At 38.9% G+C, this 20722-nt stretch overlaps 1 protein-coding gene across 1 annotated transcript; it reads left to right on the top strand.

Annotated features, from left to right (window-relative positions):
* Positions 1 to 9536: 9536 nt before the first annotated feature.
* Smp_006990 (putative translation initiation factor IF-2) lies at positions 9537 to 19858 on the top strand (the record flags this gene model as incomplete). Its single annotated transcript, XM_018795233.1, has 6 exons — positions 9537 to 10383; positions 10419 to 10705; positions 10744 to 10993; positions 13490 to 13696; positions 16064 to 16357; positions 19709 to 19858. Exons 1-6 carry the CDS (start codon positions 9616 to 9618, stop codon positions 19856 to 19858), a joined length of 1956 nt encoding a protein of 651 aa, XP_018649566.1. The 5' UTR covers positions 9537 to 9615.
* Positions 19859 to 20722: the final 864 nt, after the last annotated feature.

Below are 20722 nucleotides of genomic sequence, written 5' to 3'. Positions count from 1 at the left end.
GAAGAAATTTTTGGTTATGAAGCCAATTAGACGTCTGGCTTTAGAAATAATAAAGGAGGCGTGTGCTTTAAAGTTTAGGCTTCCTGTGTAATTTATTCCTAGATCGTATACTGAATTCAGTGTCTGGACTTTACTTTTATTTAAGTAAAGTTGGGGTTCATAGGGGTGCTTTCCAAAGTGCATGATCCCGCATTTGTGGAGGTTAAATGGTAATTGCCACTTTTCGCTCCAGATAGTTAGGTTATTGAGATCATCTTGAATCAAGCGTACACTTTCACTTAGAACCTCAGGCTTATAGCTGTATACTATTTTGAGATCATCAGCATATAAGTATGGTTTCCCAGATTTTATGATGTTACATATATCATTTATATACATGAGAAACAAAAGTGGGCCTAATACACTTCCCCGGATGACGCCACTAGTTATTGGTCTAGGTAATGAGAGACAGTCGTTGTAATTTACCATTTGTTTACGTCCCTTTAAGAATGAAACAAACCATGAATAGAGTGGGTTGTTGATTCCGAAGGACCGTAGTTTGGCTAGTAGCCGTTCGTGTGGAACCTTATCAAAAGCTTTCTTAAAGTCTAAAAATATGACTGATACAAGGAGTCCATTGTCTCGTTTCAAAGTTATATTATTCATGTAGTCCACTAGGCATGTATCACATGATCTGGACCTAAGAAATCCATGTTGGGAGACCGAGATGAGATTATTAGTAATTAGATGTTGGACTAACGCCGCTTTAACTACTTTCTCCATCACTCTAGACACCACTGAAGTTATGTTTATGGGTCGGTAATTTTCAACATTTGCTTCAGGTCCTGTTTTAATTTTGGGAATGATGTGTGTAGTTTTCCAGGCAGTAGGGTAATGCGCTGTAGAGAGTGATATCGCAAATAGTTTGAGTAATAAAACACACATATCAACGCCTCCACGTTTTAGCATGCTAGCCGGAATACCATCTGGTCCATCAGTGTAGGAGTGTTTCAGTGTACTAATTGCCTTAGAGATATTCTGTACATTGAAGTCTACGTTAGTAATCTCACAGGCAGATGCTGTGATAAGTTCTGAATCATTAAGTGGTTTTTCATCAGTTAATGAGGAACAAAAGTGTTCATTGAATAGTTCCGTAACAAGTTTAGGATCTTCGTATACTTGTTTATCTTTAATAAATATGTTTCCTCTCGACTTAGAACGTTTAAGTTTATTTTGAAAGAGTGTGGTGAGTGCTGAGGAGTTATTACTAAGTTCGACAGCACGTTTTTCCTGTTCGATTGCTTTTTGTGTACTTATTGCGTCTGTCTGGACAAGTATTTCTGTCATCGTTACTAAAGAGGAGAAGTCATTAGAGTTGTGGAAGCGAGTACAATGTCTCTGCAGACGTCTTCGTGTACCGGCCGGTATAAACAGATCTTTAGAAAACTTAGGTCTCCAGTACTCTAAAGGTGCGATTTTGTTCATGATACTTTCGATATTGTGATAAAATATATTGGTTAGTGTGTCGGTATTGTTTGCAGTAAAGAATGTTCCCCAGTCAGTGCTTCTTAGGTAATTGTGAAAATTATTCCAATCTACCTTGCGATAGTTTCTACGAAGGGTTACATTTTTACGTCTACCGTTTGTGTTTTTTATATTAAGGCTACATACGACAGTGTTATGATCACTACCTGGGAACTTTTTTCCAATATACACAGTATTGGGGGTGATGCCACTGGTAAAGACTAAGTCCAAGATATTTTGATGTCTGGTAGGGCTACTAACATACTGAGTCCACTGTCCTAGTTCTAGACATTCAATAAATGATTCATAACGTTTCGGAGCTTTGACTGGAAACCAAGAAATTTCAGGCATGTTGAAGTCACCACAAATGAGCTTGCCTGTGAATGGAAGGGATGATGCTAGTGTGAATACCTCTGATAATACTGCTATTTCACCTATTGCCAAGTTAGGTTGCTGGTAGATACAGCCGAACAGTAAGGTAATGGAATTTGATGGCTTTAAAACAATCCACACCGAGTCCTTCAGTTTGTTTAGTTCAGGTATATCGCATAGTAGTGAGTTTAAGCTAGAGTGAGCATAAATAAGGCATCCTCCGCCTCGTCCTTTCAATCTATCGCTTCTATATAGGAGGTAGTTATCAAGAGATATACTTAGATCGGAAATATTACTGTTAGTCCATGCTTCAGATATCATTATAAGTGATGGTTGATATATGGAAGCAAACAGAGCTAAATCAGTCCTTTTATTGCAGATCGACCTAGCGTTGATAAGACATATATTAAACAAGTGGCCTACTAAGTTAAAGTGAGTGAGAGTATCTCGATTAAAGATGTCATGAGCCTCGCGTGAGTGATGTATGTTTGAAGTAATGGATTGAGTGTTTTTCAATAGCTCTGTATTTTGATAGCTAGAGTTACTGGGGCATGTATCAAATGAGCTAGTGAAGTTGCTTGGGGAGTTTATCCAGGAGGAAAGGGTGAGAGTACTTTCTGATGCGAACTGTACGGGGAAAGCGAGTTTATGTTCCGCACTTGGTTTGAAATGACTAGGGCTATATGCTTCAACAGGGGTGCAACTAGGGGCCTTATTCCAAAAAAATCTGGTACATGTTGACTGTAAAGTGTACTGTTATTTGCAAGACAGTTTTGATGGTTAAGCTCGTAGCCTCTGTTATAACTATTTGCGCTAGTGCGAGCATGAGGGGGGTCTGATGCTCGTAACTGGAAGTGGTTACGACTGTTGTTATATATGGAGGCCGTCTTCATGTGGTGGGTTGATACTGGAAAGTTCTCATTCTGAGAGTAATTACAATTGTGATTCTGGGGAATGTACATAGGGTGTGGGGTGAGGAACCTGTAATTACCATGTTTATTAACGGTTTTAGGCTTAAGAAGGTGAGTGGAGTGATCAGTATTCTGATAGTTTTTGTGAGTGTGTGTGTAAAAAGGTTTGTTACGCTCAAGCGTACTACCCATTGTGCGAGGTGTTGATGGCAAGTTACATGATATCAGCGGGTAGAACCTATTCACTGTTGTTGGGATACCCACAGAACAGTTGGCCTCAATCTTACGTGTCCCCCTATTTCGTATTTTGGATTTTATCTCCCCAGTCTTTTTTGTCAGAGATGAAGGGTTTCTTTGTCTCTGTGAGATGAACTTAGGTTCTTTCGAATCCTCTTGTGGAGTATCTCTTGGGGAACCAATTTTTACATGAATATGTTTAGTTGGGTGTGTTTCGTTACACGGCCCACATTTTGGTATTATACTGAGCGAACACCAGGGATCAGAGATGCCGTCATGCTTTTTAGTGACAGATGGGGACCCTATCTTATTCAAAGATTTTAGATCTGCAGACTCATCTAGATCTACGGATGGACCAGTCGTTTGTGGTATAACATCATGCTTGTTATCCATGCGCTTTATATCAATCATTTTGTTGCATACTGTCTTTAGCTGGTTTTTTACTATAACTCTGTCATACGATTCTATTGCTTCACGTCTTCTTATACGACGTTGACACGGTGTTAGGTCAGGAGTGACTTTAATGCTTTTGTATGGAACTAATGAGCTGATATTTTTGCTCAAATCAATAAACTGTTTAGCATCGTTACAACAGCCAAACTTAAATAGTAGAGGGCAAGTCAATCTATCCGACTTTTTTCTAAGGCGGATGACTTGGCAGTTGACCTTCAGCATATCGCATGCTTTAAGGCAGATGTCCCTCAACTTATTTGGGTGTATGCGATCAGGGAGATTGTAAACAACTGCATTGTGGGAAGACATCATTCTTTTTGTCACTTCTTCAGCCACAAAATCTAAAATACACTCAGCTTTAGTGAGTTGTTCGAGATTTTTCTCGGTATTAATACCCCATATGTGTGTGAGGGGTGCTAGTTGGTTAAGTCTACTGTAAATTTCGGCTAGGGAGTTTTGTAACTGACGAATGTCAGTACTATATCGATCAGCATTCTCGTATACGTGAGATACACTGTTAGACTCCTTGGTTTTTGGTATATTGGACCTAGGCCTAAGCAAAGCATGCGGTCTGGTAGACTGTGTTGACTTTTTGATGCACGTGGGCATTTCACTTTTTATGCCTTCAAGGACGTATACTAAGGTTTATTTAAGCATTGGCTATACGGAAATTGAAACCCTCTTTATGTGTTCAAAAATAATTTGTTCTTACCCTTAACCTGCCCTGGTAATGCTGATTTATTATCCAGAGTAGTCATGACGTTGTTTTTGTGTACTTTGTTTATTCTCTTACTTAACCTGTCTAGTTGACCTTTTAATTTTCACATAAAAATGTCTTAACAAGTATATGTGTGATCAGATTGTTCGAAATGTATTGCGCTAATATATCATCACATAATTCTGATAAACTTCGTCTTCTCATTGCATTATCGAAATGTTATTTGAGAACAAATTATTACTGAACACGGAAGCCGCTTTTATGTGGTGGCTTGGTACCGAAGGGTGTGGAAAGTTTTCTTTCTGAGAGTAATTACAATTCCGATCCTGGGAAATGTAGATAGGGTGTGGGATGAGGAACCTATAATCACCATGCCTATTAAATGTTTTGCAGTCTATCAAATTTTTAAAACTTCACTTGATCGTACAGGTGACTTACTTGACCGCTAACGTACTGCCTACAAGCCTAAATTAAAACGTTGACGGCGACTTATCTAATTGTGTCGAACAACTTAATTCACATCTACAAAGTAAAGAAATGTACTTGGTAATCGGCGAAGCAACACTTTCGGACAACCGAAATTCGGGATACTGAACGTGGCTTTTTCTAGCCTGAATCTCAGTCACATCCATGCCAACGGAGTTGTATAGAAACCCTTCTTTTCGCTTCAGTGCACCTCTACGAAATTTTAGTAAGATTATTGTACTGACCTCATCTGCTTCTCAGTGTTTAGTGGCAAGGTGTTTTCGTCCGTAGAACCTTTAATACGGTAAACATCAAAGTTTTTGAAGGAGACCAACAAATCATTGGCAGAATGGAGACTATCTACAGAAAGTGATCGTTTGCATGTTTATAACTTACCGCATTCGTGAACAACCTAACACTTCAGGACTGACCACTTGTCATTTGGTCGGTCACTATTTTGTAGGTGCATATCAAGCAGCTCCGTTGGATAGAGACAAAGTTTTTCAACAATAACCTAGTGTCTGGCTGCAATCACAAACTGTTTCTTGCTTGGTGAGTCTATAATGATGTACTGTTTGTTAGCGGGCTAAATATAATATAAGACGAAATGAGACAAAGTACATTAACACAAAAGTGTGTTACAATGAAACAACAACTAAATAATGAGCACAATTTATTGCAATACATTTACAGTCAGTATCCTTAATCGAAACCCATGTGTGTTCATTACTAACTACCGAGAACATAAATATTCCTATGCTACTAGAACGGAAGGGATCTTCAAAGTAATTGCGTCGGTCTGTAAAAGACTTAAATGTTAATAGTCCATTCTCCCCTATATCAGTGACTAAGCCAGGCTTTTAGTGTACTACTACAACATTATCGAGCCACATGGCCAATAATAGGAGCAGTTCAGTCAAGGCAATATATCAGGTTGTGGTATAAATCAGAAAGCGTAGTGTTAATGTGGTAAAATAAGGTTCCTATGATAAACATCGAATAAGAGTTTCAGTGTGTTTCTAGGTTTGTTGGTCAAACTGTATGCTCCGGTACATTACTGCATCATTAGAATTCAATTTTGTGGTGCTTAGAGAACGAATAATACTCAATACAACTCTGTGATTACCCATAAAAAACTCATATCTGATGTGCACTAAGATAGAGTCGATGTTCATTGTAAATAATAAATCAGGTATATTATTCCTTCTAGTCGGTTCCCAGAACTGTTGGACCCACCCACAAAGTTGTAATGTCTCGACTAACGCGTTGTATCGGCCTTGTTCCGAAATGTAGTGCAATGCTCTCACCAATAAAATAAAGAAGTGAAATAACTGGTAGGGTCACCTATCAACATGGTGTTTGGCGACATTATCTGCCCTGAAAATGCATATTCGAAACCACGTGAGTTCTATCACACCACAGTATGGAATACCATATTAACAATGCATGCATTGATAAATTAATCAGGTCCATGGAATATGTAAGAATGAGGTGAACTGATGTTGCTTCAGATCACAAATTGGTAGTGCCCAATGTAAAACTGAAGTTTATAAAGCACTGAGCAGCTGGACCTGTAGTACTACAAAAATTTATAACAGCTTTTCTTAGAGATGCTAGTAAGCATATCGATTGCAACGTACCTCCCAGCAATAAGTTCCATGCTTTACAACACCTACTACAAGAAAAAATCCAAAATGGAGAACAGCTAAAAATGGATTAAAGTAGCATTAGTTTCATTACGCCAGGCGTTCAACCTCTGGAGGCACCGTTAAAATGAGTGGATCTCTATCGATACCCCATACAACATTCAAGAAGGGAAAAGCGGGATGGCAGTAGATAGTACATCCGTTGCAGTGAAACTACAACCTGGTTTAGAAGTCTCTTTGATGATTTTCTTTCAGAAAGTGGGTTATGTCACCTATTGAATATCAATGTGTTTTAGTCACCTAGATGACACTACATGATATCCAATACGCCTTCATACAGAACCTCAATATTCCATGGCAGCATCGATGTTGCATTATAAATGTTTGAGGAGTCACACTTCAGTTGATATCCGAAAATGTAAAGCCAACTTATAACTATGGGTTTACTATTCAAACCTACCTACGCATCTAAACCTACCATACAGAAGGACTAAAGGAGACCTACTCTAAAAGAGAGTTCAGCAAGAACTACGAAAGACTTATCATCACAATTATTTATTAGTTTGTATTGGTTCTTATCATCCCCCATGCAATCTGTTCATGTGGAAACAAGCCTGGATATTAAGTGGTTCATTCCAATCTGGTCATGCATTTGTCTCTTATCATCTTTTTGTTTAAATAAGTTTATGAAACATACGTTTACACAACACTTTCGAATTAGGTACATTCAATTTCAAAGGAATTAATGTGAACAATTCAAAGAATGTATGCGAAGCCGATAACGAACCTATTACGTGGTCACCAGCAAGTAAAATTCCTTATGCCACCAATGATTATAGCTCCTTCTGTAAACGAATTTAGAAGTGAAATGGTTGAAGAATAGGCTTTCACTAGGAGGTCTAACACTAACCACTCAACGTTTTATCCGCCCCAAACTGAAAGTTTCACCAATCATCAATACTGTCTGTTATGTTTCACGTGACTAAATTTCTCACCCCCCTTTCAAAGGACCCTCGTGGTATAATGTTATACCATATGGCCCTTCAATTACCACGTGAAAAATCGTCAGTCAGAACATTGGCTTATACGACCTTGGCCCCGTGTCAGACCAATGACGTGTCATCCAACACGAGCAGACTAGAGACAACTTTGAGTCCTTGCAATTTCTTTTTACCTTGCCCTGCACGTTTGAGTTCAGAACAAAATCTCAGCTCTCACTGTATGAATAATGTATTTCAGACATACGCAGTCAATATGCGAGCGACTCAGCATCGTGCAATAAAATAAAAAATAACAATTATAAAACATCAAATCAAAAACAGCTGTGTATTACCGTAACTAATATGTTATCACCAAAAACAAATACACGAAACATATGACTTAGTCCTGTGCTTTTATCATACCTTGACTATTCATCTTGGAACACCATGAATAAGCACAAAACGATACTTTAAAGTTAACGTTTTCAACTGAGTGATTATTCCTTTACTGCATTATTTATGGTTCTAAACATCTTCCAAATATATCTTCCGACACATCCATTTCTGACTTCTGGTTTGACTAGCCTGAAGATCTTCAACTACGAAGGTCTTAAAACAATAACCTCATCAAGCACTGGATATCCATGACATCTTTTGTGGTAAGCCCAGTGTGATGTGGTGCACCACCTAACTGTAATATTAGATTGCATTTATATGATTACACATAGCAACATTATTTTCTCAAATTTTTATCACTTTTATATGTTTTATTCCTAATATGTCGGAAAAATCATTGTGCAGCATAAAAGAAGTTGCAGATCTCTATTATTCTTGCTCATCTCCCTTACATTCACTATGGTTCCAGGCATTCTCTTTCTCCCCAGAGAAGCCCGCCAACAATACGTTCTATTTTTAGTCCACGAGAAGCAGATAACCCTGATTGATGGTGATACAATAACATGTGAGATAAATCTTCCAGAAGTTGTAGGAAACCATGAAGTTTGTCGAGCCCCAAACTTTCTGTCATGGCAAACCTATCGGGCAACCACCTACGCACGCGTTCATGGCAACTGCAGTCGGGGAATCTGTCTCCTATACATCACTCTTGTGGTGACGAACGTTCGTTATCTCATTAATACTGATGCGCGAGTTAGCGTCCTTCCTGCAAATGCAAGCCATTATCTACCAGACTCAGTCGTCAATTTAAAGGAAGCAACTGAAAATCGATCGCCACATACGGTAAGACGTACGTTATCTTAAAATGGGTTCCCACAAATCCATCCACTGGATTTTTGCTAATGAAGACGTTCCAGTGCTAATCGTTGGTATGGACCTGCTACAATACCAAAACCTACTAATCGACTCAAGTAACAGGAGGTTAATAGATGACGTTACTAAATTATCTGTTTGCAGAACTTAATTTTCGGACTACAGGTTATGTCCCGTAATGACAAATAATATTATCAACCTGAACTTTGAAGAACAACTGGACAGGTACAGTTAACTTTACAAAACACGATCGGAATCACCGTGTATAACCAACATTTCTACACACAACATCCAAACTACAGGACAGCCTGTATATTCGAAAGCGACCACAGTCAAGCGATTGCCCATGTTCAACAGATCGATGGGTTTTCGTCCACGGCTTGTACCGATTTGGTCGCCTCTCATGAGACCCTTAGTACACCAACTTCATGGAAATGCGAAAATCATCAACTTGGACGACAACAAGTGCATTCTCCACAGTTAAGGTAAGTGTCAAGCTCCTTCATTCCTGACTTCTAGTTTGGTTAGGTTTAGGGTCTTTCGACAGAAAAAGTGCTGCATACAAAAGTGTTATCAAACCCCGAATGTGCATGATATTTTTGACACCATGTTTTAGTAAAATATGATTAGCCAGAGTGGAGTCATAGCCTCGTGACCAACATGGGCGCCCCACTGAATTATCCGTGTTAGTTATTTCTGACGCTGAAGAGACCTGATAAACCAATTAACAATAAAATGATTTGCCATCTAATATAGGAAAGGGTGAGGATGACAGACTGTTTAGCTAAGACTCTGGATTCTCCATCATGATGAGGATGTGAAGCTGCAGACGGAAAGTCATTGACAGGGTGAGTGATAGACTTTATAGGAGGTTGCAAATCGATTTCAAAGTTGAGAAGGCTTTTTTAAGACGCAGTTTGTAATTACTTGTGTACGAAAATTGGCTATTGAACAGTCGACCTAGTAATGTGTTGGCTAGTTCGAATGTGTCGTACCGTGGCTCCTGAGAATATCAGTTAACTTTGTCTGTCCGAATTCCTTTTGTTTACGTGCATGTGACAATGTCTGGAAAAGCTGAGGAATTTGCTGTAGACAAGGTTACTGAGGATGTCAGTAAAGATGCAGTATCTAGTCAAGGCAAGAAGAAAGATAAGAAGAAAACTGGGAAAGACGTAAAGCAGACTAAAGATGATATTAAAGAGAAAAAGATATCAAAACATGTCGCAAAAATAAAAGAAGACCTAGCCAGGCAACGAGAGGAAGAGGAAAGACTTAAGCGAGAGCAAGAAGAGGAGTTACAACGTCTTGAAAACGAGCGATTGAAGGAAGAAGCTATTCTTGCTAGGGAAAAAGAGCTTAAACTGAAGAAAAAGCTGAAAGAGAAGGAACGCAAACAACGTCTTAAAGAGGAGGGGAAGTTGCTGACCGATAAGCAGAAAGAGGACCGACGCAAAGTTATGGAGCTATTACAGGCACGCGGTATCGAGATTCCAGATGATAAATCTGAAATTAAGAAAAGACCACAGTATGGTAAACTTAAAAAGAAAACTGTGCAAGTCAAAAAGGAAGACGAAACTGTGGAGACACAGGATGTAATCAAGACTGAAGACCAAGAAACGTCAACGGAGGAGCTAAGTTGCTGGGAGTTGTTGGCTGATACGCATTTAAAATCTCCAAGTGAAGAAAGTTCTGAAGAAACAGAAGATTATCTAATCATTGATCAGCAACCTAGTCATTCTGAGCAAGTGGAGACATCCATCGCTAGTGACGAGGACCTACCGGAAGAAGAAAAAGCTAGGTTGATAGAGTTGGCTAAGCTTCGCATAAAGGTAGTTGTTGGATTTCATTTTATCTGTGAATTTAGGAACGTCATGAAGCGTACGAAGCTGAGCGTAGTGAGCTCAATCTGCGAGCAGGAGTCATTTGTGTTTTGGGTCATGTCGATACAGGAAAGACTAAAATCTTGGACAAACTAAGGAATACACACGTTCAGGACAGGGAGGCTGGTGGAATTACGCAACAGATCGGTGCAACTAATGTACCACTTGAAAACATACTAACAGCTACACGTATGTGTCCATACTTGAATCCTTCGGAATTACGTATACCTGGTTTGCTTATTATTGATACTCCTGGTCACGAGTCGTTCAGGTAAATACACATGGATAACCATTAACACTTCAGTTTAGCAATCTCCGTGTTCGTGGGTCATCTCTCTGTGATATAGCTATCTTGGTGGTAGATTTAATGCACGGCTTAGAAGAACAGACAAAGGAATCAATCAAAATTTTGCGATCACGCAAAACTCCTTTCATAGTAGCTCTCAATAAAGTCGATCGGTTGTATGGATGGAAGCCTGATCCGGAAACGTGTATCGAAGAAGTAGTAAAATCGCAAAATTCAATCACTCAAAACGACTTGTCAGACCACCTAAAGAAAGTAAGTTTTGTTTGATTAGCCCGCAACCACTACTAAAGTTTAAGTAGTTTGGTGTGTCGAGAATTTTTGTTTCTAACCAGCTGGTATTTTGACCTGCAACTATCAATAGTCACTGAGGTGGTCTGTGCACATAGTTGTCATGTAATTGTAAGACGTTTGTTATGTTCTAGTCACGTGCACATGGACACATATTTTACTATCGATAATGTTATTTAGAATGCTACGTGTTCTTTAAATTTTCGGTAAGGCTGGGCTTAACGAATTCTCGATATATTTAGGAGTCAGGAAACGCAAATATGGATGAATGACTGAAAATTCTAGAAGTAAGATTTAGGATAAGAATATGGAGTTGGGTTTCTCATCGCCAATTAACGTCAGCTGTGTTACATAGGACTATAAAACATCCATGTCGTAAATTTTATCAGTTCGTTAAGAGGACGCTAGTTCCTAACCCTATTTGAGAGTCGGAGTATTCATAATGCTGTCTATTAGCAACAGTCCCAGGAAGATGCCTTACTTCCCAATCTGCATGTTACATTGCCTCGAGATATGCTCTGTGACTTCCATGTGTTTTGCAATTTATTGTTGGTTTTTCCTTATAGTTTGGTGTGTTTATAAGGGGTTATTTAGTTTTCATGTTCAAATTATCATTTCAATGGACCTAATTATTTACTTGTCTCACAATGCAAGCATAGATTACACTCATAGTGTTTCTATTTCTCATAAGGCAGGCTATACTTTTGGAAACGCTTAGCAGAATAATCAGTGATTGTAAAAGGTTGAAGCACGTAATGTTTGCACTTTTTGTTTGACGGTTTCTTAAAAGATTCAACCCAGAATTTCTACAAAGTACAATGCATGCCCCCATAGTAGTTATCCATATGACGTCAGAATTATACGTAGCAGAGCTGATACTTTACTGTTCTCTACAAACCATTACATAAAGTAGCGATTGATTCTTTAAATGGCTAATCTAGTAGGTTTCACTCTCTAACCCTGTTCTATCTACTTTGGTTTAGACAGATATACTAATCTTCATACATAAGTGTAATTTGAAACGTATAAGTTCATATGTTCTTGGTCTTTGCATTTGTATTATTATTGTTGACTGTTTGATGCCTAAGTACCGTTAAAAAGCTGAAAAAAACCCACCTATTCCTCTCTCATTTGTTGAGATTGTTGGTGTAAGTGATCTCATCTGAAGTGTACATTAGGCTTACTTTCCGTTATATTTCTTAAGACTCAGAAATCTGCATCGCAATACTGAATTCATTTGATCTAATTCCTACCCAGTCAAGTTTCTATCTGAGCTGTGTTAATAATGAGCGAATATTTAAAACAGTTCAAGCCATTGTGGTCGTAAATTGTAATTATCCATAGAGTTGTTCAATTTACATCCATTACTGCCCACTGATTTCGGATTTGATTGTTGACCAGTTAACAAAATGATATGCAACTTATTTTATTTTTGGATATAGTTTTTAATCAGTGGTTGGTTTGTATTAAACCTATTGTTAGTTCATAATAAAACCTTCCTCTACAACCGTACTTTCTTGGATCGGGCCTTATCAGTCCTTGTTTAGTTGTCTGCAGTTATAAAAGGTATCTATACCAGTGTTATGTTCCGTTACAGCAATAAGGATAAATTTCGTGTACTGATGATATTGGTTATCGCTTCTCTCCCAACTTCGTGAATTTTCTTTTCAGAATTTGATGTATCTAATAGTCTAACTGAGACGTGGTTTGTCAAGCAATAAAAAGTGAACTATTTACCTTCCGTCCATGAAATATAAATAGCACTGTAGGGCTAGTCTATTTAGAATACAGTTATTAGGTTCATTAATGTCTTCACCATCGTGGGAGTTCGAGTCAACATTTGCACCTTATGAAATTGTAACATCAGTACCAGAAAATTGACTTACCAAATACTATATATAATGAGATATATGCGTGGTTGTTATTAGTTCAACGTAAATCTGTTAATTGCTTTCACCTTCCAGGAATTTTATTATAGACGTCTTTAGGGTATTCTTGAAACATGGTGGGACCACTAATTGGATAGTTTTACCTTTGAATACAGGGTTTCAAACGTAGAGCTAAAGTCAATCAACAAAGTTGTTAAACTAGGTCTTCTGAAATGACTTCAACATAGGTTGTGTATCTACACTTTAGGATTTCACTTACATTATCCCGTGTCTGCTTAACACATCGATTTCACAAGAATTGATTTCTACATTTTATTTAACTTGATTGTTCCTATTGTAGTCTTGGAATGCCTCGGGTGGACACAATTGTGCAAGTTATGGGTTTGTCCTTGTTTCTTTCTCTGTAATGACGCAATGTGTGGCAACTGAGACTGATAAACATTCGTGCGAGTTCCTATTTATACGATGATTAGTTGACTGGCTGGAACAACAATTCATTTTTCTATGTTCTAGGCCATAATATTTTGTAATTTTCAGCGTATAAAATCATTACACCTTGTTTCTTTTCTAGGTGATTCAAGATTTTGCGATGATGGAACTGAATGTTGAGTTGTTTTACAAAAATACTAAACCTGAAGAATATATTAGCATGGTACCGACATCTGCTCATACTGGTGACGGAATGGGTGATCTTCTTTCATGTTTGTGTCTACGCTTGCAAAATAAGTATAGTAAGAGGTTGGCGTACACAGAAGAGTTGAGTGCTTCAGTTATGGAGGTTAGTTTTAAAATCATAGCTTTGACTAATGTTATTCCATATGACATCCGTGCAATCCTTTTTTCTGATATAGGATTAACCGAGGAGCAGGATTATTCGTGATTTAATACAAAACAACAATCTAGGGACGTATTTTGATATTAATGATGTATTTAGTGACTATATATATATATATATATATATATATATATTGCTTCAGTGCATTCAGCTTGTGCCTTGACCTTCTCCGTTATTGTTCGGCTGTTGTTAATTGCTGTCTTTTTGTTCTTCCTTTCTTGAGTTTTGTCAAGGGTTTCAATAGAGATCCATTCCTTATGATGATGCTTGTTGCGACCCAGAACCTCCTGACACGTTGAAGTTAATGCTTCTTTGATCCCTTTCCAGTTGTTCTCCATCATAGTTTATTCTTCTTTGAGTAGATCCTGTAAGGCTTGGAACCTGTTGCTGAGAGTTACCTTGAATTCGTTGAGCTTGTCAGTATCTCTAAAAAAGGCTGTATTGAAACTTTGTATTGATGTTTATCCGGTTGTCCAGTGTTTCTTTAGCTTCAGATTAATCTTGGCAACCACCAGGTGGTGATCTGAAGCTATGTCAGCTCCTCTCCTGGTTCTGACGTCGTTCATGAATCTTCCTGAGGTTTTGTTGATGCAAATGTGATCGATCTGGTACTGTATAGTGTGATCCGGTGAGACCCAATTAACTTTGTGTATGAGTTTGTGTGGGAATATTGTGCCACCTACAATCGATTTGTTGAGTACATATAGGTTTGCAAATCTCTCACCATTTTCGTTTCTTTCTTCCACTCAGTCCATGTCATCCCATGATATCTCCATACTCAGTGTTGTGCATTCCGACTTCGGCATTTAGCTCTCTCATCAGGACTTCGCTATGATTGATTGAAGCCTCTGATAGAACTGATCTTTACTGTCGTCGTTGCTATCATTGATGGGCGCATAACACTAGATAAAATTCATCGTGATTCCCTCCTTTGTTTTGAAGGATGCTTTGATGATCCTAGATCCGTGAGATTCCCATCCTGTAAAGTGCATTAAGTGCTTTTTTCGACAGCATCGGAGCAACTCCCTGAGTGTGTGGAGCATTTTCCCCTTCGTGACCGGAGTACAGCAGCATCTCTCCCATATCTAGGCTTTGCTGTCCAGCTTGGGTTCAATAGGTTCCACGGAATCCGAGTAATGCCAAGTTGTATCTTTTCATTTCTGCAACAACTTCGATGACTCTCCCGGTCTCCTACATTGTACGAACATTCCATGTACCTAAATTAATGGTCGCTCTGGTTGTCGGAAGGGGCATCAGCCTCGTGACTTCCGGAATAACTCAGCTTTCATCATGAGGCGTCATAACTCTTGTTTCAACTCGGAAGGCAGAGTTTAAGTGGTTTGTTTAATCTGGTTAGCGTTTTTTAACAAGATTTTGTTCTACGGGATAAGGTTGGAGACCGCATACCCAACCCTCCTCTTTTGTGTAGGCTTGGGACCGCCAGTAAATCCAGAAGAGCTACAGGCGCAGTCTGTCTACTTTGGTTTAAATAGTTGCGTGTCATGGTGCACATGATCCATACAGTGTGAATACAGACAATGAGTATAATAACTCACGAGTCCCATATACTGACTTCTCGACTTTTTCAACAACCTTGTGTAGGTTTTAAAGTGAAGACTTTTATACATCATAAAGCCATCAGGCATTGTGTGAAAAAGAGTCACTATATTAATTATGTGACATTTTGCAACTAAATTAGCCTACGTTAAGCTTACAGTTTTCTTCTATTCGGTAACAAAACATATTGAGATGTGATTTATATGATTATCGTAATAAAATGACAAAATAACTAGTTCGAATAGAAGTATAAATTTAAGTTATTATTCAGAGGGTAAAGATTAGAACTGACGTAACAGTTGCTTATACTATAGCTGTGAAGGAAATATCTTAACTACAGTTGGTTAACATAGTCGTCTCCCAGATGTATTTTTCTATAAACTATAGCCGTGTTAATCATTAAAGATCGTTAAGTTGTCATCAACCTGTCGTATGGAAACCTCGGGCTTAGTCCCAAGTTCAGACCCTGCTCCACCTTTGGTTTGGGCCACTGGTTAGTATCATTAGCTCTCACATTTAGTGTGTCTCATACCCAAGCTTTTAATTTATTTCATCGAGTACGCTTTATATTATCGTTCATATCTTAATCATCTTTTATGTTCAGTGATTATTCAGTTTAAACTGACAATCCTCAGACTTTCGTGCTATTCAGCTTTATCAGGAAATTTTACATCGTTTTCTGTTTGATTTCCTCTCTCACTGCTTAATTTATGTACATTTTGATTTCACTTTTGGTAATTACTACTGTTACAGGTCAAAGAAATTCACGGCTTAGGGACTACGATCGATGTAATTGTTGTTAATGGTCGACTTCATGAAGGAGATACTATCGTCTTGGCTGGCCAGGAGGGTCCTATATGTACTCAAATCCGTGGTATTCTTCAACCTGCTCCTATGTCCGAACTTCGCGTCAAAGGAAGTTACAATCACCTGAAGGAAGTTATGGGAGCTCAAGGTGTGAAGCTTATCGCTAAAGATTTAGAGAAAGCACTAGCAGGTCTTCCACTGTTTGTGGCAAATGGGTTGTCAGAAGAATTGTATTACAAGGTTAGTAAGTCGTAAACATTGGTATGCTTTTATTGTGTTTGAGATTACAAATTCATTTCACTGTAATGAAGTTTCATAATCCACGTTTCACTGTAAAAGTAGCATGTCTTTCCCCTTAACTTAGTATGATAAATTTCTTAGAATATTGAACGTTGAGTGCAGATCACCGTTGTTCCTCTCCTTTTGGTTACGACCTTGTATACTGGAAAGCACAGCTTAGTGAGGTCATCTTGTTATGGATGGTCTTTTTTGAATGATCCATTCGGTGATACAAATACAACAGGTTTATTTAGTCCGGATCAACTTCCTACTAAGTCCATCTACTTTGGTTCATATAGTCGCGTGTTATTGTCCACGTAATCCATACAATGTGTGGCTTGTAGTTTGTTGTAGCATTGCTGCTCGTCGGTTCTCTCCGTCCTACTTTATGGGTATGAAATACGGCCATTAAGTATAGAGGATATTCGTATATTACTAGTATTCGATCGTAGGTGTTTTCGGAGAATTAGTCGTGCATTTTGCTACCACCGAGTAAGTAATGCATAGGTTAGGAATAGGGTACTAGATAAGGGTGACAAATTGACTGGCGAGGTAGTAAATCCTCATCACCTGAGGTGGTTGGGACCACCACCGCCTACCTTGACGGGCAATGTTTCCCGGTGTAAGAGTACGGTAGAAGAAAACTAGGGTCAGCCAAGCCAAAACATAGCGTCAGTCCACAAATTCACTGACAGTTGGACTGAGCCATGTTTATAGGTGTAGACTATCTGGTGGTTTGGGTCCGTATGATTATCGTAATTGGTGATTAGCGACTTTGAGTGACATGGCTCAAAGTCGTTTGCAGTGATTCAGGTGCACCCATTCTTCTACCCCTGATCTTTCTAATCACTTGATACTTTTCAGTTAGTCAGTCACAACGTAGGACTTCGTACGTACGTACATTCGTCAAGTTTTAGAGCACAGACACGCTTATCGGCGTCCGACAATGATAGTTTTTCTTGACTTAAAAGCAGCATTAGACCGAGAGGTTCTGTGGCAGTGTCTGTCATTGAAAGGTGTACCTGAGAAGTACATAAACCTTTTGAAGACTCTTTACTCGAACACTACCAGTCGAGTGAGAGCTTATGGCGAACTGTCATATGATTTTACAACCTCAAGTGGTGTCCGTCAAGGCTGTCCACTATCCCCATTTTTGTTTAACTTCATTATAGACCTGTCACTGGAAATAACACTCTCGTCGACTGAATTTTCAGGAATTGATCTTCTACCAGGAGGTTCACTTATCGACTTAGAATACGCAGATGACATAGTCCTGTTTGGTGAAGACACTGACAAAATGCAGTCTTCTGTTGGAGCTCAGTAATAATGCCAGGATGTTTGGGATGCGTTTCTCCCCATCCAAATGTAAATTGTTACTCCAGGACTGGCCTGCGTCAACACCTGAACTAAGGATAGGGAGTGAAGTAGTCGAACGCGTCGACAACTTCACTTATCTTAGAAGTCTGATCAGCCCTAATGGGTTGGTATCTGACGAAATCTCAGCACGGATTCAAAAAGCTCGTTTGGCTTTTGCCAACTTACGTCACCTATGGCGAAGACGAGATATCCGTCTATCAATTAAGGGACGAGTATACTGCGCAGCAGTTCGTTCTGTTCTACTTTACGGCTGTGAAACATGGCCATTAAGAGTAGAAGATACTCGTAGGTTACTAGTATTTGACCACAGATGTCTTAGAAATATTGTTCGCATCTGCTGGGATCACGGGGTAAGTAATAGTGAGGTTAGACACAGGGTATTAGGGAATGATGGTAGATCAGCTGATGAGGTGATGAATCTTCATCGACTGAGATGGTTGGGTCATGTGTTACGTATGCCTGAACATCGATTACCACGACGCGCAATGTTGACTAGTGTAGGGGATGGTTGGAAGAGAGTTAGGAGCGGCCAAACCAAAACATGGCATCAGTGCTTGAAGTCACTAACTTCTAGTCTGAGCCGTGTTAGTAAATGCAGACTACCTGGTTGGGGTCCGCGTGACTATGGTAACCAATGGTTGGAGACTCTGTGTGACATGGCTCAGAATCGATCACAATAGCGTAGGTGTATACACTCTTTATCTTCCCTTAAACCTTGAGACTAAAATTGCTTCATATCTCTCTTCCTTCCTGTACTATATCCTTATATACAACCTATAATTTATATACTACCACCACTAAATTAATTACTTCTATGAATCCGGTGTTCATCTTGTTGTGCTAACGAGGTATGGCAACTTGGACCGATGCATAAATGTGTCTGGTCGTACGTTGTCGCTGACTGACTGACTGACGTACGTACATCAGCTCGAGTCGCCATACCACATTAGCACAGAGATGCAGTTGTCGATTCAAATCCCATAATGGTTGAGGTAGTAAGAGTAGTTTGTACTTTTAATAACTCTACTATTCTGGGATTTGGCTTGACGATTTCATCTCTGTGCTAATGGGGTATAGTAAATTGAACCGAAGCACGTTTTTACATAGGTTCTACGATACTTATTTTTGACGGGTCAACTATTTCCTAATAATCTTTTTGTATGTTGTCCATGTAAAATTTACCTCCAACTTGCAACGCTACACAAGTTATTCTTAAAAATGTATAATCATACCATTATTTATTTATTTATTTATACACATAAATATTGGTACAAAAGGGCACCGAATGCATATGCGCCGCACAAATCTCATTCGATTTGTGTGAGGGCTGTGATACTGCACAGGTGCCCAAACTGAAGCAGATGGTTTCCTTAGGGGGCCACACCCGGAGCCTTCGACCTAAATGTCTGATCTACAAGGCAGTGGAGCATCGTGAGGAGATGTAGTCCCATGGTAGCCGGTGACCAACGATTAATTCATACGTCATTCGTTCCCTCAGTATACTGGAGCCCATGTACACTATTGGTTTGGAATGAGGGTTTTCCAACTCCCCTACGTGGACTCGCCGTGTCCATCAACCCGGTTAAAGCGCCGGACGTTTGCTTTTCGTCCTCTCATTTTCGTAAACAGAAATGCCACGAGACGGCAGTGAGTAGGACTTCCCTGGCAGAGGCTATATACGCGTGGTCATATGAGAGCATTTGGAGAGGGAGAGCGGACTCTCCTCACTCTTGGCCGTACCAGGGCATTTGGGGGCATAATCATACCATGTTTGTACTGTTTAGATTTGGACTGTACATAATACAACTACATTTTTATATTGTACATAGTCGAAAACGGAGAAATCATCAATAAAATTAACATTAATTTCTTGACATTTATTTTAATATTCAATTATTTCGGTGTTTTTTTTCTTCAATGATTTTCCTTTCCTAGGAGGAAGTATGTCATGGTTTAAAGCATGCCTTAAAAGCTATTTCTGTCAGTCCTTTAGGTGTATATGTTGTTGCTAGTACACTTGGATCATTGGAATCTTTATTGGTGTATTTGAAATCTGTTGATATACCGGTAAGTAAATATCATTAATAGATAGCATGTGTATGTGACTATGTTTTATGTAAATACATGTACTTACTTACTTATGCCTGTTACCCCTCGTGGAGGAGCATAGGCTGCACATCAGCATTTTCCATCCAACCCTGTCCTGGGCAATTCTTTCCAGTTGTTATTCATCCTTTTCATATCTGCTTCTACTTCTCGGCGTAATGTGTTCTTTGGCCTTCATCTTTTCCGCTTCCCTTCAGAATTCCATGTTAGGGATTGTCTCGTGATGCAGTTTGGTGATTTCCTCATTGTATGTCCTATCCACTTCCAACGTCTTTTCCTAATTTCCTCTTCAGCTGGAAGCTGGTTTGTCCTTTCTCATAAAACTTGCTGATAGTATCCGGTCAGTGAATGTTGAGTATTTTGCGTAAACAACTGTTTATGAATAAAGTGTTCCAGTTGTTGATCAGAATTTGCCACTAAATCATGTGTCTGGCTGTATAGATTTTCTAACTATATATTGGTATCTATGTGGTTACAATTATTACGAGTATCACAAAACTTTAGACCTAAGGATAATACCTCTAGTTTATCTTTATCCAGTTCAACATCCGAGAAATTATGCACATACCTTTTAGAGTCTGTTGGAAATTTGCTTTCGGCTGTTTGATTTTCCAGACCTTTCAGAAGCTGAATGAGTTTCTTCCCTGATCTATGATCCATAACATTAGTAACATAGTCCATGAAAGGTATTTTTAAATCATCCGTTAACATCCGAGAAATTATGCACATACCTTTTAGAGTCAGTTGGAAATTTGCTTTCGGCTGTGTGATTTTCCAGACCTTTCAGAAGCTGAATGAGTTTCTTCCCTGATCTATGATCCATAACATTAGTAACATAGTCCA

The sequence above is a fragment of the Schistosoma mansoni genome, chromosome 2 (genome assembly GCF_000237925.1).
Source record: "Schistosoma mansoni strain Puerto Rico chromosome 2, complete genome".
NCBI lineage: Eukaryota > Metazoa > Platyhelminthes > Trematoda > Strigeidida > Schistosomatidae > Schistosoma > Schistosoma mansoni.
The sequence above is the reverse complement of the archived record's forward strand: the minus strand, read 5'-3'. Positions and strand labels throughout refer to the sequence as shown.